Source organism: Hyperolius riggenbachi, chromosome 8 (genome assembly GCF_040937935.1).
Source record: "Hyperolius riggenbachi isolate aHypRig1 chromosome 8, aHypRig1.pri, whole genome shotgun sequence".
Taxonomy (NCBI): Eukaryota; Metazoa; Chordata; class Amphibia; order Anura; family Hyperoliidae; genus Hyperolius; species Hyperolius riggenbachi.
The window spans coordinates 239894372-239909991 of NC_090653.1; the positions used below are offsets into that span (position 1 = coordinate 239894372).

The following is a 15620-nucleotide window of genomic DNA, read 5'->3' on the forward strand; positions in this document are numbered from 1 at the left end:
CAGTGCTGTGGAAGATGTTGGCGCTATATAAATACTAATGGCGTTGGCTGCTTTCCTGCAATTCCACATCCCTCCCCGGGGGCTCAAAACGCAATGATGAAACGCTGGGCACAGATACTAAGCGTTTTTTTTTTCTGCTCTTTAAGGATCACTATCGCGAAAATGCTAAAATTTAAAATACATGTAAACACATACAAATAAGAATTACGTTTCTTCCAGAGTAAAATTAACTAAAAATTACTTTTTCCTATGCTGCTGTCACAGTAGGTAGTAATCTGACAGAACCGACAGGTTTTGGACTAGCTCTTCTCCTTGTGGGGGATTCTCAGCATGGCCTTTGTTTATAAAGACATTCTCTGAAAAGGATTTATACAAGGATGCTGCCCGGCCTTCCTGCTCATTGCACAATTTTTTTTTGCAATTGGATGAGAAAATCAGCTGACTCCGACTCCTCAGTTTATGAAACTACCGACTCCGGGTACCCAAAATGGCTGACTCCTTAGTCTAATACTTACCAGGGCTGTGGATTTGGTACAAAATTCATCTGACCCCTCAGTTTATGAAACCTCTGACTCCGAGTACCCAAAATTGCTCCGACTCCACAGCCCTGGGAGCAACTGCCATTTACTAAATTCTTTTGAAAATAAAGCAAACACTGAGAATCCCCCATGAGGAGATGGGACTAGTCCAAAACCTGTTGGTTCTATCAGATTCCTAGTACCTGCTGTAAGTCACAGCAGCATAGGAAAAAAGTAATTCAAGGCTCCTTCTACTCTGGGAGAAACATACTTCTCATTTGTGTGTGTTTACGTGTATTTTCAATGTTAGCATTTTCACTGCGATAGTGGTTAAGAAAAGCGCTTAGCATCGGCTAAATGTACCGCCTGTGTGAACCAGCCCTAATATGGATATCCCTGAAGCTGCTAGCTTTGTATCTGAGCATGAGCAAGTCTAATTTTTGATAGTAATGTGATTTATTTTAATAAATTTAAAATCGCATTTACAAAAAATGTTTCATTTATTAAAAATATTGAGCCGTTTATGCCTACATTCACCTGTTACCCACTTGCCTCATTGCTTATATCGGACCTTCAGTTGATTTAGATCTGCTTTAAATATCATGGAATCTTTTGCATTTGAGCCTTTGCTAAATGTTCATAATAGCATTCAGGTCATGTCTCAACATTTTGATACAGGATATCTTAAGTGTTTTAAGCTATGCACCTTGTGATGTACAGCAGTCCTATACTTGATGTGACCAGGGGTCTTCTGTCCTTTTCTGATATTGTCAACAGCTGCTTTCACAAAAGCCACCTGACTGCTCTCTTGATCTGTCATTTACATGATGGGAGAATCCCTTGATACAGGCAGTGACCAGCCTCCTCTGGGATTGGCTAGCTTAGAAGGCTGGTCTTACCAGCTGGACTGACTTCAAAGGGAGTGGGTTGGTCTGCTTTCAGCCAATAGCAGCCCAGCCCATTGCCTTACCCACGTCACTTGCCGGCTTCAGGATTCACTGTAGAGAAGAGTGGAGGTGTACAGAGGAGCTCAGAGCTGACACTGGTGCAGGTGTCACAATTGTCTCCACCATGCTTTGTCTGAGCTTGTACGTGCCAGTGCTTGATCAGTCTCAGGCAGAGTTTCAGTACTTTGAGTCCGATGGATTACCTTCAGAACTGAAGTCCATTTTCAGGCTAAGCCTTTTTATTCCATCTCAGGAGGTCTCAACCTACAGGCAATGGAGACAGGTGAGAGCCAGCTTGTCTGGATGACATTCACAGCATGGTACACATGCACTTTACTGAGTTTTTTTTAGTTCGAAGTGCAAAAAAAAAGCTTTAGGTTGTAGTACTAAAGTGCTCAGCTTTATGTAGTCTACTTTCTATAGGTTTTTGTGGTGTAAAAGTCTGCCTCTGGCCACTGTGACAAACATTGCAATAGCTGCAGGTATTTCACTGTGCAGAGCCATTTACAACCAAATTAGTGCTATTGTGTTTTGCTTGCAAATGCCTTTGTATTCTTGACTGACATGTGGTTAATAATGCAATCAAGTACTTTTATTTTAGGGAAGGGTTTTTTTTTTTTTTTTTTTCCGTTGGTTTATTCCCAGGCAAGCAATTAGACTTGACTAATTTTTATTTTATTTTTTTTCTTTTGCTTAAAAAGTCAGTAACTTGTACTGTGACTTTCTTTATTCTGACTCTATTAGTAACTGGGAATTTGATAATTCGGGAAGCTTTATTAGTAACCTCAGGGTTTTTATGCATGGGTCACCTGTATGCACTTGTTGCTTTCTCTTGTATGACGAGGTGTCGATTGAAGCCGACACTGCTGGTAATGGTGAATGTGTAGGGATTGTCATCTGACTAGAACTAGTTAGCACTTGTAAAGAAGGTTTTTACTCTGGTATAGTGGGAAGGTAGATAACACAAACCAATTAATCCACCTTTTGAGCAATTTGTGTGAAACCACTATGGAATCCACTCCATTATTTTGCTGTATTGGCTGTATGACACCTGGAATATACTAGCTTTAAACTTTAGACTTCTTTTCCCTTCATGCAATGCTTATATTTTGCATTCCTTTGAATTATTCCAGGCAGTATATTAAAATTCCATAACGTTTTCACTTTCAGGCCTGAATAGGTGAAATGGTGTTCCAGGGTTGTCACCTGGGCAGCTATGTCACACTCTGCTATCTTTAGGTTCAGCACTTCATGTCCTCTGAGGGCGTCCTGTGACTGCAGCTCAGACAGTTTACAAAGGTCACCATAAATCTCTGCTGACCTCCCCACTCTGCTCATCCCCTGGCACGTTGATGAGTGCCAATTAACCTCTCTGCTGCCGGAGTCATTTATATTTCCCCCTCATTGTAGGACAGTGGCAGGCTGCCTTCAGTTTGTGTTCTGGAATAAGCAATTGTCTGATTCTGAACAATATAACTTGAATGAGCAGGTTTTCAGTCTTTTTGTGAGATAACGAGGTCAGGTTTTTCTTTTTTGTCCCGTTCCTGCTGTTGTGAATACAAGACTGGAATTGTTTCTGCATTCTTTGGCAGGTTGTTCCTTATCCAGTTCATTCTTGTACTTTCTAGGTTTAGCCTGGCAACTGATGTGAGATACTCCCCTTTGCTTTGTTTTCTTATGTAACCGTTTGCAAATTTGCAGAGAATGTGAATCTAAGTTCTTTTCTTAATCTACAGAAAATAGTGAAAGCTGGGGATAAGGACCTGGATGGCCAACTGGACTTTGACGAATTTGTGCATTACCTGCGTGATCATGAGAAGAAGCTCAGGCTGGTCTTCCGTAGCCTGGACAAAAAGAATGATGGTTAGTAGTTCATCTTATCTGGGTAACCGTTCCAAACTTGCACCTCTGGCCTTAGCAAACCTAATCAAGGAGGAATTTTGGTTTTTAAAACTATGTACTTTAAATACCATACATAATGTAATGTGTAAATTCCATACGTAATGTAATTTGTTGCATTCTGTCACGCCTGTTCCATAAACTAAGCTGAGCCTTGATGTTTCATTTCTGCTTCCTGTGTGCCACTTAATAAAGGCCATAAATTATATGATCACTGAGAAGTACAAAATGTACATTCCAAGTCAGCTGCAAGTAACTTCACCCACCAAACCTGAAGACATTTAGTACTTCAGCAGGCGCAAACCGATAACCAACAGTAGTGTGACTTCCCATCAGTAACTAATATCAAAATTCAGTGAGATGGGAGGACTATTGCTCCTTTTAAAAATGACTAAAGACCCAGTGATGGTTATTAGTTTGTAAATGCTCATGTCTGCTGTCTTGGCCCCCCTCAAAATTTACCAGAGAATTCTGTTACAGTGGGGGGGTTCATAAGTTGGGCAGGACCCTTAAAACTGAATTGCTTTGGGATCTGTATTTGTACAGTTTATTGGCTGAAAACTTTACCCTTAGAATGTAGGGTGGGTTTATTTTCTTTTTGTTTGTTTTTAACTTGTGTGCTAAAAGATCTGTTCCATTTCTAGGACGAATTGATGCCCAGGAAATAATGCAGTCACTCCGTGACCTCGGCGTACATATCTCTGAACAGCAGGCAGTGAAAATCCTGAAGAGGTGAGCATGTAGGACGGGCCCAGCCAAGCTTCAGGCTGTGTATTACTGTGCCGAGTCTGCTTTCTACCCCCTCTTTTCTGGATGGTATCCCACCGAATGCAGAAAAGTAACCTAATCATTCCGTAAATCCTGAGCTATCTTCAAAAGCTTTCTGGGCTCTGCCCTGTTAGCGGCTCTGCCCTGTTAGCGGCTCTGCCCTGTTAGCGGCTCTGCCCTGTTAGCGGCTCTGCCCTGTTAGCGGCTCTGCCCTGTTAGCGGCTCTGCCCTGTTAGCGGCTCTGCCCTGTTAGCGGCTCTGCCCTAAACCCAGTAAGCCTTTTATACAAACGTGGGGGGGGGGGGGGGTTTAATAGTTCCACCAGGGAGTAACTGTTTTCTGTGCTGTCTTCCCTTTTGCTTCTGTCTGTGTCAGAATTAGGAGGGGCCAACGCTTTGGTCCTGTTGCCCAGTAAGTATGTTGTCCTCTTGTCTTCCTCCCGCTGTGCCTTGACTGTGCTTGTGTATCGTGCATGCTGCCCTATGTTTGTTGTTTAGGTCTCTGACTCTGTTTTGTGCTTTTTGTCTTTCAGTATGGATAAAAATGGCACAATGACAATAGACTGGAATGAGTGGAGAGATTATCACCTTTTACATCCAGCTGACAACATTCCCGAAATCATACTTTATTGGAAACATTCAACGGTAAGCCTTTTCTTTTTCCTCCTCCTTGCGGCAATGTACACTACTGTTGTAACTGGATGCACCTGTGCATGAAGTATGCATGCTGTAGTGGTTCTCTGGCATGCAGATAGCTCGGTACACTGAGCCGCTTGTGCATGTGCAACCTACCTTAGCCAATGTACTGCTACAGTGCAAATAGGAAACAGTATGTCCAATGCTGTATGAAAACTGAAGTGTAGCCATTTGGCTTGACATGGACTTGTTTCTCAGTTACACTTCAGTTATGGCATACATTGTCACTCCAGAAAACAGAACTGGTGTAGGCATTCAGCTCTAGCCATGTACAGCTGTCTTAGATAAGTAGCCCATTTATGGCAGTAACATTGTTTCCTTACAGTTGGCTACAGCCAGTAGGGAGCAATGAATCTTTGCTGAAAGAACACTTATTTCTTTAGAATGGGCAAATATTGACATCTTTGGAATATTCAAAATCTGAATCTTCGTACTTGGGCACCACGGCAGGGGGTGTTAAAGTAAATGTAAAGTGACTAAAAGTCAGATACTTTCCTATGGACAGGGAAGGCTCTGGATCCTATAGCGCCTTTTACTGTCTTTTCTTGCTCAGTGTTCCAGCGTTGTTACCCCCGTTGTGTGTATTCATCCAACTGGCTCCGTACTGTGCATGCATGAGCGCGATTGTACGCACAGTACAGAGCCGCCAGGCTTAGGAAGCACTCAGACATGCCTCCCGAGGCGGAAAGTTAAACGGGGTCGACGGCGCTGGAACAAAATAACAAGGCGCTATAGGATCCAGAGCCTTCCCTATCCATAGGTCAGTATCTGACTTCTTTTGAAGGGTTTGAGTCCCATCTGGCTAGATAGAAGAGAATAACTGTAGTTGTATTTGCTAGCAGCATAGACTTTGTAAAGCACTCAGCACTTTGTACCAGTTTAAAGAATAATTTTGCATTCCTCAGGTTGACTGGATATTGTATTAGACATCCTGTGGTGTTAAACAGGAAGTTGCTTTATCTGTACTAATAAGTGATTAAAATCCATGAAGTGAAAACTTGGCACCAAACTGCACGCGGAGAGTAACTGGTCCCAGTCAGTCAGAGCTGGTTTGTTCCACCCACTTGCCACTCAGCTGTGTTGCACCAACCGGATAATTTTCCCCTTACATATTTTGATGCAGAAAATTTGCATGAGCAGACTTGAGTGAAGCCTTTGTTGTGAGAAGTGGTGATAAGAGCTCTGAGGCTGACTAGTGTAGGGCATGGCTTATACCTATTGGCTTGAGTGTGCCGATGTTGAACCAATCTCTCTCCTCCCTCTGCAGATCTTCGATGTTGGAGAAAATCTCCTTGTCCCAGATGAGTTTACAGTGGAAGAGAAGCAAACTGGAATGTGGTGGAGGCATCTTGTGGCTGGCGGCGGGGCTGGCGCCGTATCACGGACATGCACGGCGCCTCTAGACCGGTTAAAAGTTTTAATGCAGGTAAGCAGGATTTGAAACCCAAATGACACATACACTTGTCACAGTACCTGGCTTCTTTTAGTACTGTTAGATTAGATAGCATTGATTCATGATGCAAATTCTTAAGTTTCAATGAGTTCAGTAGGGCAAGGAAAATTGTGTAATCATGGTTACGCTGATAAATGTCAAGAATGCTGGACTTTGTTCTGCACGACATCTGATTTGCAAGTTCAGGGAGTGCTGTAGACCAGAGAGCAGTTTTTTTTTCTGGCACTCTGCCATGTCGTAGATGAATTGTGTGCCAAGGTCATATGAGACTGTGCTGCAACCCAGCACAAGTCTAAAGGCCCATCATACCCACGACGCTATTTTACTGGTGACCGGCGGGGATGTTTTTTTGAGCAGCGTGTGGTAGTTTCCGCGATCTTGTAAGATAGGTACAGGCACGCAAACGACATTTTAATTACGCTCGTCTAAGTCACATCGGATGTTTAAGATCACCGACAACTCCGTGCAAAGTACCGCAATTGCTTAACTTCCTGTTCGTGCCCGTGCGAGCGTGAAGAGGAATCTCTGAACTCTCGTCAAGGGGATGTCGCTGGACTCGTCGGGTGGTGAGTATTCGGCTTAATGTTCAGTATGGCTTTTGTGGTAATTCAAAAAATCAGAGACCCTTTATATTACTGGCAGCAGACTGCAATGACCCATAGCAGCCAGTTACTGTAGTCTCTCTTTTAAAAAAAAAAGTTAAAAGCACCCCATTTTTACCACAAATGTATGAATGCTGCCTATGTGACAGCATAAGGATTTACAACTGCCTATAATTCTAGTTCCAAAATGCTATACTGATTATATCAAGCATTATTGTAGGCCACAGTCGCTATGTAACACAAAAGCAAGGCTTGTGCACTTGTCTTGTGCTGGGAACACACGATACGGTTTTTGCGGTCGATTCTCCGCGATTGATTTTACCATTCGATTCTCTGCTTGTCTCTTATCTTCAGCTCGTTTTTACCTTCGCTTCTAAGGAATCGAGCGCTAAAATGATTGAGCAGAATATCGGACATGACAGAATTTATAAATCGAACGCATCTATTGTGCGGTAAAACAAAACGTGTCTTCCCAGCATTATAGTCTTGTTACCAGACACTTTAATGGACCGGGACAAACCCGCTCCGTAAATACAATTCAATAGTAATTGTAGGTTCTAATTATGGGTCACAATGCCTCCTAGGTATATAAAAACTGACTTAAATATTAGACAAATATAGTTAGAATGTGATCATTCTAACTAATCAACCCTCTATGTACATGAATGAACTAGTTTGAGTGCTGTTGTGCATATCTTGGGTATTCAATCCTAAAATTAAGTTTTTTGCTGATTCAGTGAAGTGCTGTTGGTCATGCCAGCCGTGCAGAGCAGCTACAAGTCCATGTGTTACAGCTGATTATTACTTTGTTTTGGGAATGAGCATTATACCTGTGACGCACTTTCACTCGAGCCACATTCAGCCTTAGCCAGAGTTTTACATGCTGAGAGTTATTACGCATTCCTGCTGGGATTACACACAAGCTGCAGCCATTGTGCTGGGATTATTGGCGATTTCTGAGCACACGTCTTTGTTTTGTCTCACAGGTCCATGCGTCACGCAGCAACAACATGTCCATGCTGGGGGGCTTCACGCAAATGATCCGTGAGGGAGGCCTCCGCTCACTGTGGCGTGGAAATGGAATCAACGTGATTAAAATTGCCCCAGAGTCGGCCATAAAGTTCATGGCTTATGAGCAGGTGAGTCATTGAATTCTCATTTCTGGGACTGTAAATTGTACATTGCTAAAGTTGCTTCTGAATTGGTCGTGAAATTCTGAAATGTAATAGTCTGTAATTTTTTGTTGCAGATTAAGCGATTCATTGGCACTGATCAGGAGACTCTGGGGATCCGTGAGAGACTGGTGGCTGGTTCTCTGGCTGGTGCAATTGCACAGAGCAGTATATACCCTATGGAGGTGAGCGCTAGACCTAACTGCCTTCTACAAATATGAACTACACTTATGGTTACTTTTACTAAAAGATCCGCTTGGTTACAGGTGCTGAAAACAAGAATGGCTTTGAGAAAGACTGGCCAATACCAAGGGATGTGGGATTGCGCAAAAAATATCTTGCTAAAAGAGGGAATGGCTGCCTTCTACAAAGGCTACGTGCCCAACATGCTGGGGATTATCCCTTATGCTGGCATCGATTTGGCAGTGTATGAGGTAAGCAGTCTTGTTTGCATTCTGTGGGTACCAAAGAGAAGTGACTTGATTTGCACAGAATTGGTCTTGTAGATTCACAGTTTCAATTGCCCAGAACAACCAGTTAAAGTAGCCATACATCACTCACTGTATTGGCAGATTGGCCTGAGACAGATCTCTCTCTGATCAAATCTGATTAGAGCGGGATCTTTTACCTTCCCATACAGCACAGGCTGATTTCCAGTAGATTTCGGTATAAAATCTATCAGAAACCAGCCAGCCTAGTGCTGCCACCAGCCTGGGGCTCACCTGTCAGCTGGCGTGACTCCAAGCCTTCTCTGGTGTTTGGTGTCCCTACAAACGGCTCCATACCAAGTGGTATAGGTGCTCATGGTGAAAGCAGACGCCGCAGGAGGTACTTAATTTTGGTTCAATGTCAGTAGTTTTGGTCAGTTCATACAGAGCTTTGTCTTGTGTTGCAGCTCAGGTTTATTTACTGACTAGTGGCCTTAGCCCGTTTATAAAACGGACTAGGTCTGTCACTAATCCTTCATGCACGCCCGCCCCTTCTGGCCCCGTCGGCTCTCGGCAGTGTCCCTGCACATGCGCAGTGCAAAAAAGCACTGACACCCGGACAGACGCAGGGACACTTGCCTATTATTGTATAGGATACAGCTAGGGAATGAACTGAGCTCTCAGGTAGGTCAGCCCAAAATATGTCCAGTGGCAACTGCTCCCCTTTGAGCCAGTTCCTTTTGCACCAGTCTTGATAAAACTACCACCACAGAATAGTTTAAATCATGATTTGCATGTGCAATGTCAGGTACCGACTGGTTCGCCAGTGGCTACTCGTGTCACATATTTGCACATCTGCAGGTTTCTTATTCCGAATAAAGCTGAAAAATGTAGTTTTTTTTTTTTTTTTTGGTTTTGAAATCTATTCACTGTTAACGTAATGAATTTGTTTTCCTATTTGAACAGACTCTAAAGAATGCCTGGCTGAGCCGCTATGCCACAAGCAGTGCTGACCCTGGAGTATTTGTGTTACTGGCTTGTGGGACCATCTCCAGCACGTGTGGGCAGCTTTCCAGCTATCCCCTGGCACTGGTCAGGACTCGCATGCAGGCACAGGGTGAGTCTTTGCATTGGCCTTAGTATCCTCACATTGGTTGTCATTAGTTTATTCTGAACACCACAAAAGTAGTCATAGATTTACAGGTTAGCAAAGCTTGTATGGTTTGGTCTACTAGGATACCTTTAGTGCACTTTCTAATTACAGTGACGTTTGTGTTGCACAAATAAGTGGACTCAGAGGACATTTGGCTGTATCTGCCCTCCCAATGCACTGCCCCATTGTCTTGGTGTAGGAATGTGAAACAGGGCAGTTATATGTAGCTGAATAAACCTTTCTGTCTTTTTATATATATATATATATATATATATATATATATATATATAAAATTTGTTATTCATAGTCAAATTTTAAATTTTTTTTTTTTGCGATTAAAGCAATATTGAAATGACTGCAGGAGAGAAAAAAGCAGATACTGATCTATGGAGAGGAAAGGCTCTGGATCCTAAAGAGCCTTCCTGTTCCTCGGTATCCTGGTTCCAGCGCAGTCCCCCCTTGTCGAATTTGCTACCACCGGAAGGCCTCATAAGGCACTGGAGTGCTTCCAAAGACTAGCGGCTCCATACTGCTCACAAGCGCTCTCATCCATGTGCAGTACGGAGCACTCAGGGACACCGAAGGCTTTCAAGGATCCTTGGGGGCTTATTCAACCAGTTGGTCGAATGTGCAATGGGGGTGACAGGACACAGAGGGAGGAATAGGAAGGCCGTATAGGATCCAGAACCTTCCCTCTCCATAGGTGATACTGTTAGTCGCATGTTCAAGTAATCTTGGTCGAATAAAGTCCTTAGTATCTTGTGAAAAGAAAAATGCAGGGCATGACTGGTTTCCAAAACCTGTGAGCAGTACTGCTTATGGGGATGGGTATCCCCCTCTTGGCCTCTACCACTAACAAGCTTACTAATGCCATTTACTTGTACAACACGAAGAATCCACAGCACCACGTCAGTAATGTACAGCTTTTATTGTTAAAATAACAGCCATAACCGCTTTTTTTTTTTGCGGGGGGGAGGGGGTTTGAGATTCCTGTTGGTGGTTCTGCTACTGTTCCAGCAGTTTCAAATGGTGCTCTTTAGTGGATGTCTGCTTTTTGTCTGAAGAGTTGTGCCTAATCTGCATATTCTTTCTCTGCAGCTTCTATTGAAGGAGCTCCACAAGTGTCGATGAGCCACCTCTTTAAGCACATTTTGCAAACGGAGGGGCCGTTTGGACTTTACCGAGGCCTTGCCCCCAACTTCATGAAGGTGATCCCAGCCGTCAGCATCAGCTATGTGGTGTACGAGCACCTTAAAAGCACACTGGGAGTGACCTCTCGGTGATCAGCAAAGGGGACACCTGCTGTTGCCGGACATCAGACTGCAATCCTGGGCCGTACTCTCTGGATGAGAATGGTCTTGTCTTCATTCTGTGAATGTGTTTAACACTAAAAGCGAAGGAGTAAAACTGTGATACAAGCCCACAGACAGAATGACGTGAGACTTGGCCTCTGTGCTAAGAACTCTTTACACAGTTGGGCGATTTTTAGCTCATTCCACCCTCCTGCTTAAGAGGGGACCAGTAGCATCTTCCAAGCTGATACCTTGTTTACATTTTTGTTTGTTTTTTGGATTTACAACTGTACCCATTTTATGTATTGCCCCACACAAGGGCATGTCTGTTTTTTCTTTTTCCTTTTTGAATGTGTAGTAGTAGTAGTAGTATGTAGTGCAGTTCTGACATGCAGCATGCATTTAAAGTGCTATTGCTGAGGCAGAGGCCAGAGACGAGGATAGGTTACCCAGAAACGCCCAGGTGTGTGCCAGGTAATTTCTCTGCTTGCTGTGGAACAGCTGTCCATGGATTCCTCTGAATCCTGGAAATAGTTTCACAAGAATCAGAACCTTTCATTATAACCCATGTATGTGGTAGACTATATTTGGTAGATATTAGACTAGCTCTAATATCTGTCCAGTTCATTACTTGAATATAATCCCTGCTACTGATAGCAGGACTATAGATTAAAATCCCTCCTAACTTTTTTTTTTTTTTTTTTACTCTTTTTTTTTTTTTTAAACTTTGTTTTGGATGGGGGATAAGTAAAGGAACCTGCAGTGTATTTGTTCCATGGAACCTTACTATGATCGGTTCATTCTGCTGCCATGCCTGCCTCCATTAATGCTTCTAACTGAATAACTAAAGTTCACCCATCAAGGTAGATCCATGGAAGTGGGTTTTTTTTTTGTTTTTGTTTTTTATTTTCTGATGGCTTGAAGGCACAGATCATGATTGGCGTGCTGATCACTCTTCAATGCTTGTGCAGAATCAGCAGTGGCTACTTCCATAGTTCTTTTATGGCATGATTTAAAGGAGAACGCTATCTGCCAAAATAATTTCCTAGTTATATTGGCTAAACCCCCCCCCCCCATAATTGCTGCTTTAATTTCTTTTTTACTTCAATTGGCATTTCCACTGATTTTTATAGTGCTTTCAGAAATGTTTTTTTTTTTTTCCCCCTCCCCACTAATTAGTAGCCTCTGCCCAGTCTTTCATGCAGTGAGAGAAGTACAGGCAAAGCTTCATACTGAGGTTCCATAGTAAATGTGCACATATTACTCCTTCTCCTCCTCCCTAAAATTATTTAGGCCAGGGAATTTTATTGGAGGGCATTTGCGCTATGTGTTAATCTGTCAGACAGTTGAAGTCTGCAATGGCAGCTTACATTGCTTTGACAGATTTACCATAATGCATTCTTTTTGCCTGCCCTCCGCATGGCTGTTTGATACGTTTTTGCTTTGATCTATTGGTATCACTGGGGCATGCTGTCAAATGTAAATCATTGCAGTTGTCTGACTATCTGCTGCCCTTATTTGCTCCTCTAGACTTTCTTCACCTGGGCATAAACCTGGCGCCTCTAGCTGCTAGAAACATGACTTAATTTACTTTTTTTTTAAAGTAACCTAGAAAAGAGTGGTGTCTTAATTTTTTATTTATATTTTTATTTTTTTCATATGCTGTCATTTCACTCAAACATCAGTTCTGTCCATCCATTTTGTTTGCACATTCCTCTTTTTAATTTGTCATGGATTTTACTGCCTCGCTTGTATTTATTATATATTTATTTAAGAAGATAACCATAAGATATTTTTACAAATGTTTAATATTACTATAGTATTATGGCCTTTTTTATTTTAACTTTCATCACTAACTTGTTTTACTTTTGCTGCGTATGTGTCAGGCCCGATTTGTAGGCATTGCCTAGGTACTTTGGTCAGATTACATACAGTAACCTCTGTCCAAGTTCTTAAGTTTGTTCTTATTGGCCACTTTCTGTTCACTAAACAGCAGGAAGTGAATCGGCCACGAATAGCGGTGGCTATTGGTAGGTTATCAGGTCATTGGGAGCAAGGAACCGTTTCTGGGATCCACAGACGGAAAACTAGCTGTTCTGACCTCACAAAAAATTTTGCACTTTAAATAGTAGGATGTTGTGCGAATTTAGAGTGATTTGGTGCTTTGTACACTTTCCCCTTTAAAGGCTCAGTCTACCGAAAACCTGATACTGACATTTGAATTGTTCTTAACTGAACCATTCTCAGCTTTTAAGTTTCTCCAGCAGTTGATTTCTGCTCTAGAGTTCCCAAACCGTCTCGGAGGTCTTTGCTTTCCTGTTTCTTGCCTTTGAGTTAACGGGACAGGCAGAGCAAGACTTCTACTGCAGCAGAGGATACTTGGCTATTGTGGAGCAGAAATAACAGTTCAGAAGCATTGCGAACATTGGAGCCCCCCCAAGAGGAATATGTCAATGGTGAAGCTTGCCCCCAAATATCAGTTTTGGGTGGACTGACTCTTAACTCTGCTGCATCTTTTACATAGTTACCTTTTGCACATAGAAATCTCTCTAGTTAATGTGGATCCAAATGAGCAACGGTTGGCTTTCCATCATAGAGTGGCATCTCTCTGAATACTGTTAGTCACACTGTTTAGTCCTTTATGGTACATTCTTAGATTGGATACAGAGCTTTTCACTCTGGTTTAGGTGTCTTAAGAGACAGTATTAAAATGAAGGATTGTAATTGTCTTGAAGGATATTCCCATGATGTGTCCATGGGATGCATGTGAAATGTTTGGATTTTATTAGGCTGCTAGCCGCCTGCTGCTTCAATGAAAGCGTGGTAAAGCCTGCATATTGACTGTGGCAAAACACAGTGCAAGATGGCAACCAATGTTTCAGTAGTTTTTTGTTTGGGGTGGTGGGATTTTTATTTTGTGGTATAGGAGTCTAGGCACTGCTATTCCTCCCCTTTTTGTGCAGTGTTTTTGTTGAAAAAAAATATATATTAAAAAAAAAAAAATCTGGTGGGTATTAAACTTGTGGGACACTTTTTTTTTTTTTTTTTTTTTTTACTTTTTCTCTATGTATATATGTATGTTCCCCAAGTGGTGGTGGTATTTGGATGGGTTTTCTTTTTTCTTCGTATTTATTTCCTCTCCCCACAGTGTGGGTTGGGTGTTAATTTGTTCGCTGCATCTTTAATTGTGGGTGCGGGCAAGCTGATGACCAAATTGGTCAAGCCTTCTGCTTCTGCCCATAAGTTTTGAAGCAGATCTCTGCATTGAAAATTCACATTTGTATACAAGTCAGCTTACGGCATTTGTGTCCAGTTGCTTTTATCTGGCGCTTCTCTGAAGATCTGGGTCTTTGAAGCTCCTCTCTTGCTCTCTTCTGAAATCAGCCAAAGGAGTTTGGTTGTAAAGCTCTCACTGCTGAAGGAAGTCTATACTGGCGAGTAAAGCGGTGAGGAATGAGCAGAGGAGCTTCATGATGGCAGATTGGAGATGGTAAATGTGATGCTAATAAAATTTGAATGGAATTTTATGCAAATCTATGCATCTTGGAATTGCAAAAGTCAAATTCAGTAGCTGATTTTGATTGGTCCTATTCTAAGCTGCATATACCTCAATCTTATTAGCACCTCAATCACTATGGCATATTAATGTGGGGCTTCAGATAAAAGGATGACTTGTATACCCTAATCATTACCTTTTTTGTAATCGACTGAAAGGAATATTCCCTGTATATTCCCATTGCACAGCAGAATCGGCTATGGCTTGGTTTGGAAAGACGTAGCTCTATATAAAAGAGCATTAATTGTGGTCTATGTATGTTTTTGCAGTGGAACAATAAAGCTCTGTATTCTGTCTAGGGGTTACATGGCCAGTTGCTTTGAGCAGGCTAATCATGCAATTCTAGTGACACACAAGCTCAACAGTGGCGAGGGAGATGTAGGCTGTCTCAATTTCTTTTTCCCTTCCTCTTGTCTTCAGCTGCTCCCACACCCCAATTGAATTGTAAGCAAGTCCATGAGACTAAGCAAGAATCAATGCAAAAAAAACTGTCAATGTTCATTCTGCCTGTTGTAATCTGAATGCAGTTTATGCCAAAAGTGCTTGTTCTAGAGTATGTTTAATAAAGTTCTTTATATTGTGATAGACAAGATTGTGGTGTCTTTATTCATGCAAATCCCACCCGGATGAACTTCCCAGAACCTGGTATAAGCACAGAACATGCCTCAAGACTTTCCATGTCCCGTCTGTTCTGCACCTAACCGGCTAGTCCAGGCTTTGAATTAGCCTCTCAGAGCTATTAAATCTTACATGTAGCTGGAAGGAGCTGGGTGTTAATCTGTAACCAGCAGGGAGTGGAGATTTCACAATTTTTCTATTGCATTAATTTCTTTGCTACTATTGACTGGAACAGAAGGGATTGCTTGTTCCTTGATCCCTAAGAACTTAAGTGAAGAAACAGTCAGGTAGCTTTATCACCCTTCCGGTTATAGCTTACCTGATTTTCAGAATCAAGTTTATTTCGCCAAGCATGACTGGGTCATGCCCGGAATTGGGTTGGGCACAGACAGAGAGCTCAGCAGCAAAAAACAAAACAACAATGAGAAGGCAACAATTATTACACATCTAACAGCTAACCATGACATCTGTCATCTGACCACGACATTCTAGCAACACAACAGCAGCAACAACCAGTTA

At 42.3% G+C, this 15620-nt stretch overlaps 1 protein-coding gene across 2 annotated transcripts in view; it reads left to right on the forward strand.

Moving 5' to 3' along the window:
* The window catches only part of SLC25A25 (solute carrier family 25 member 25), a 47780-nt gene extending 32707 nt beyond the window's left edge, over nt 1-15073 (forward strand). Inside the window, exons 1-10 of one of the 2 annotated variants that reach the window (XM_068248432.1) lie at nt 1530-1748; nt 3202-3328; nt 4009-4096; nt 4665-4776; nt 6095-6253; nt 7869-8021; nt 8132-8239; nt 8321-8488; nt 9449-9599; nt 10734-15073. In XM_068248432.1, the coding sequence (XP_068104533.1) occupies nt 1590-1748; nt 3202-3328; nt 4009-4096; nt 4665-4776; nt 6095-6253; nt 7869-8021; nt 8132-8239; nt 8321-8488; nt 9449-9599; nt 10734-10918 (1410 nt within the window). In that variant the 5' untranslated portion in view covers nt 1530-1589 and the 3' untranslated portion in view covers nt 10919-15073. Of the gene's footprint in view, nt 1-1529; nt 1749-3201; nt 3329-4008; nt 4097-4664; nt 4777-6094; nt 6254-7868; nt 8022-8131; nt 8240-8320; nt 8489-9448; nt 9600-10733 lie in introns of those variants that run through there. The other variant, XM_068248431.1, reaches the window with a different exon arrangement.
* The last annotated feature ends 547 nt before the right edge of the window (nt 15074-15620 follow it).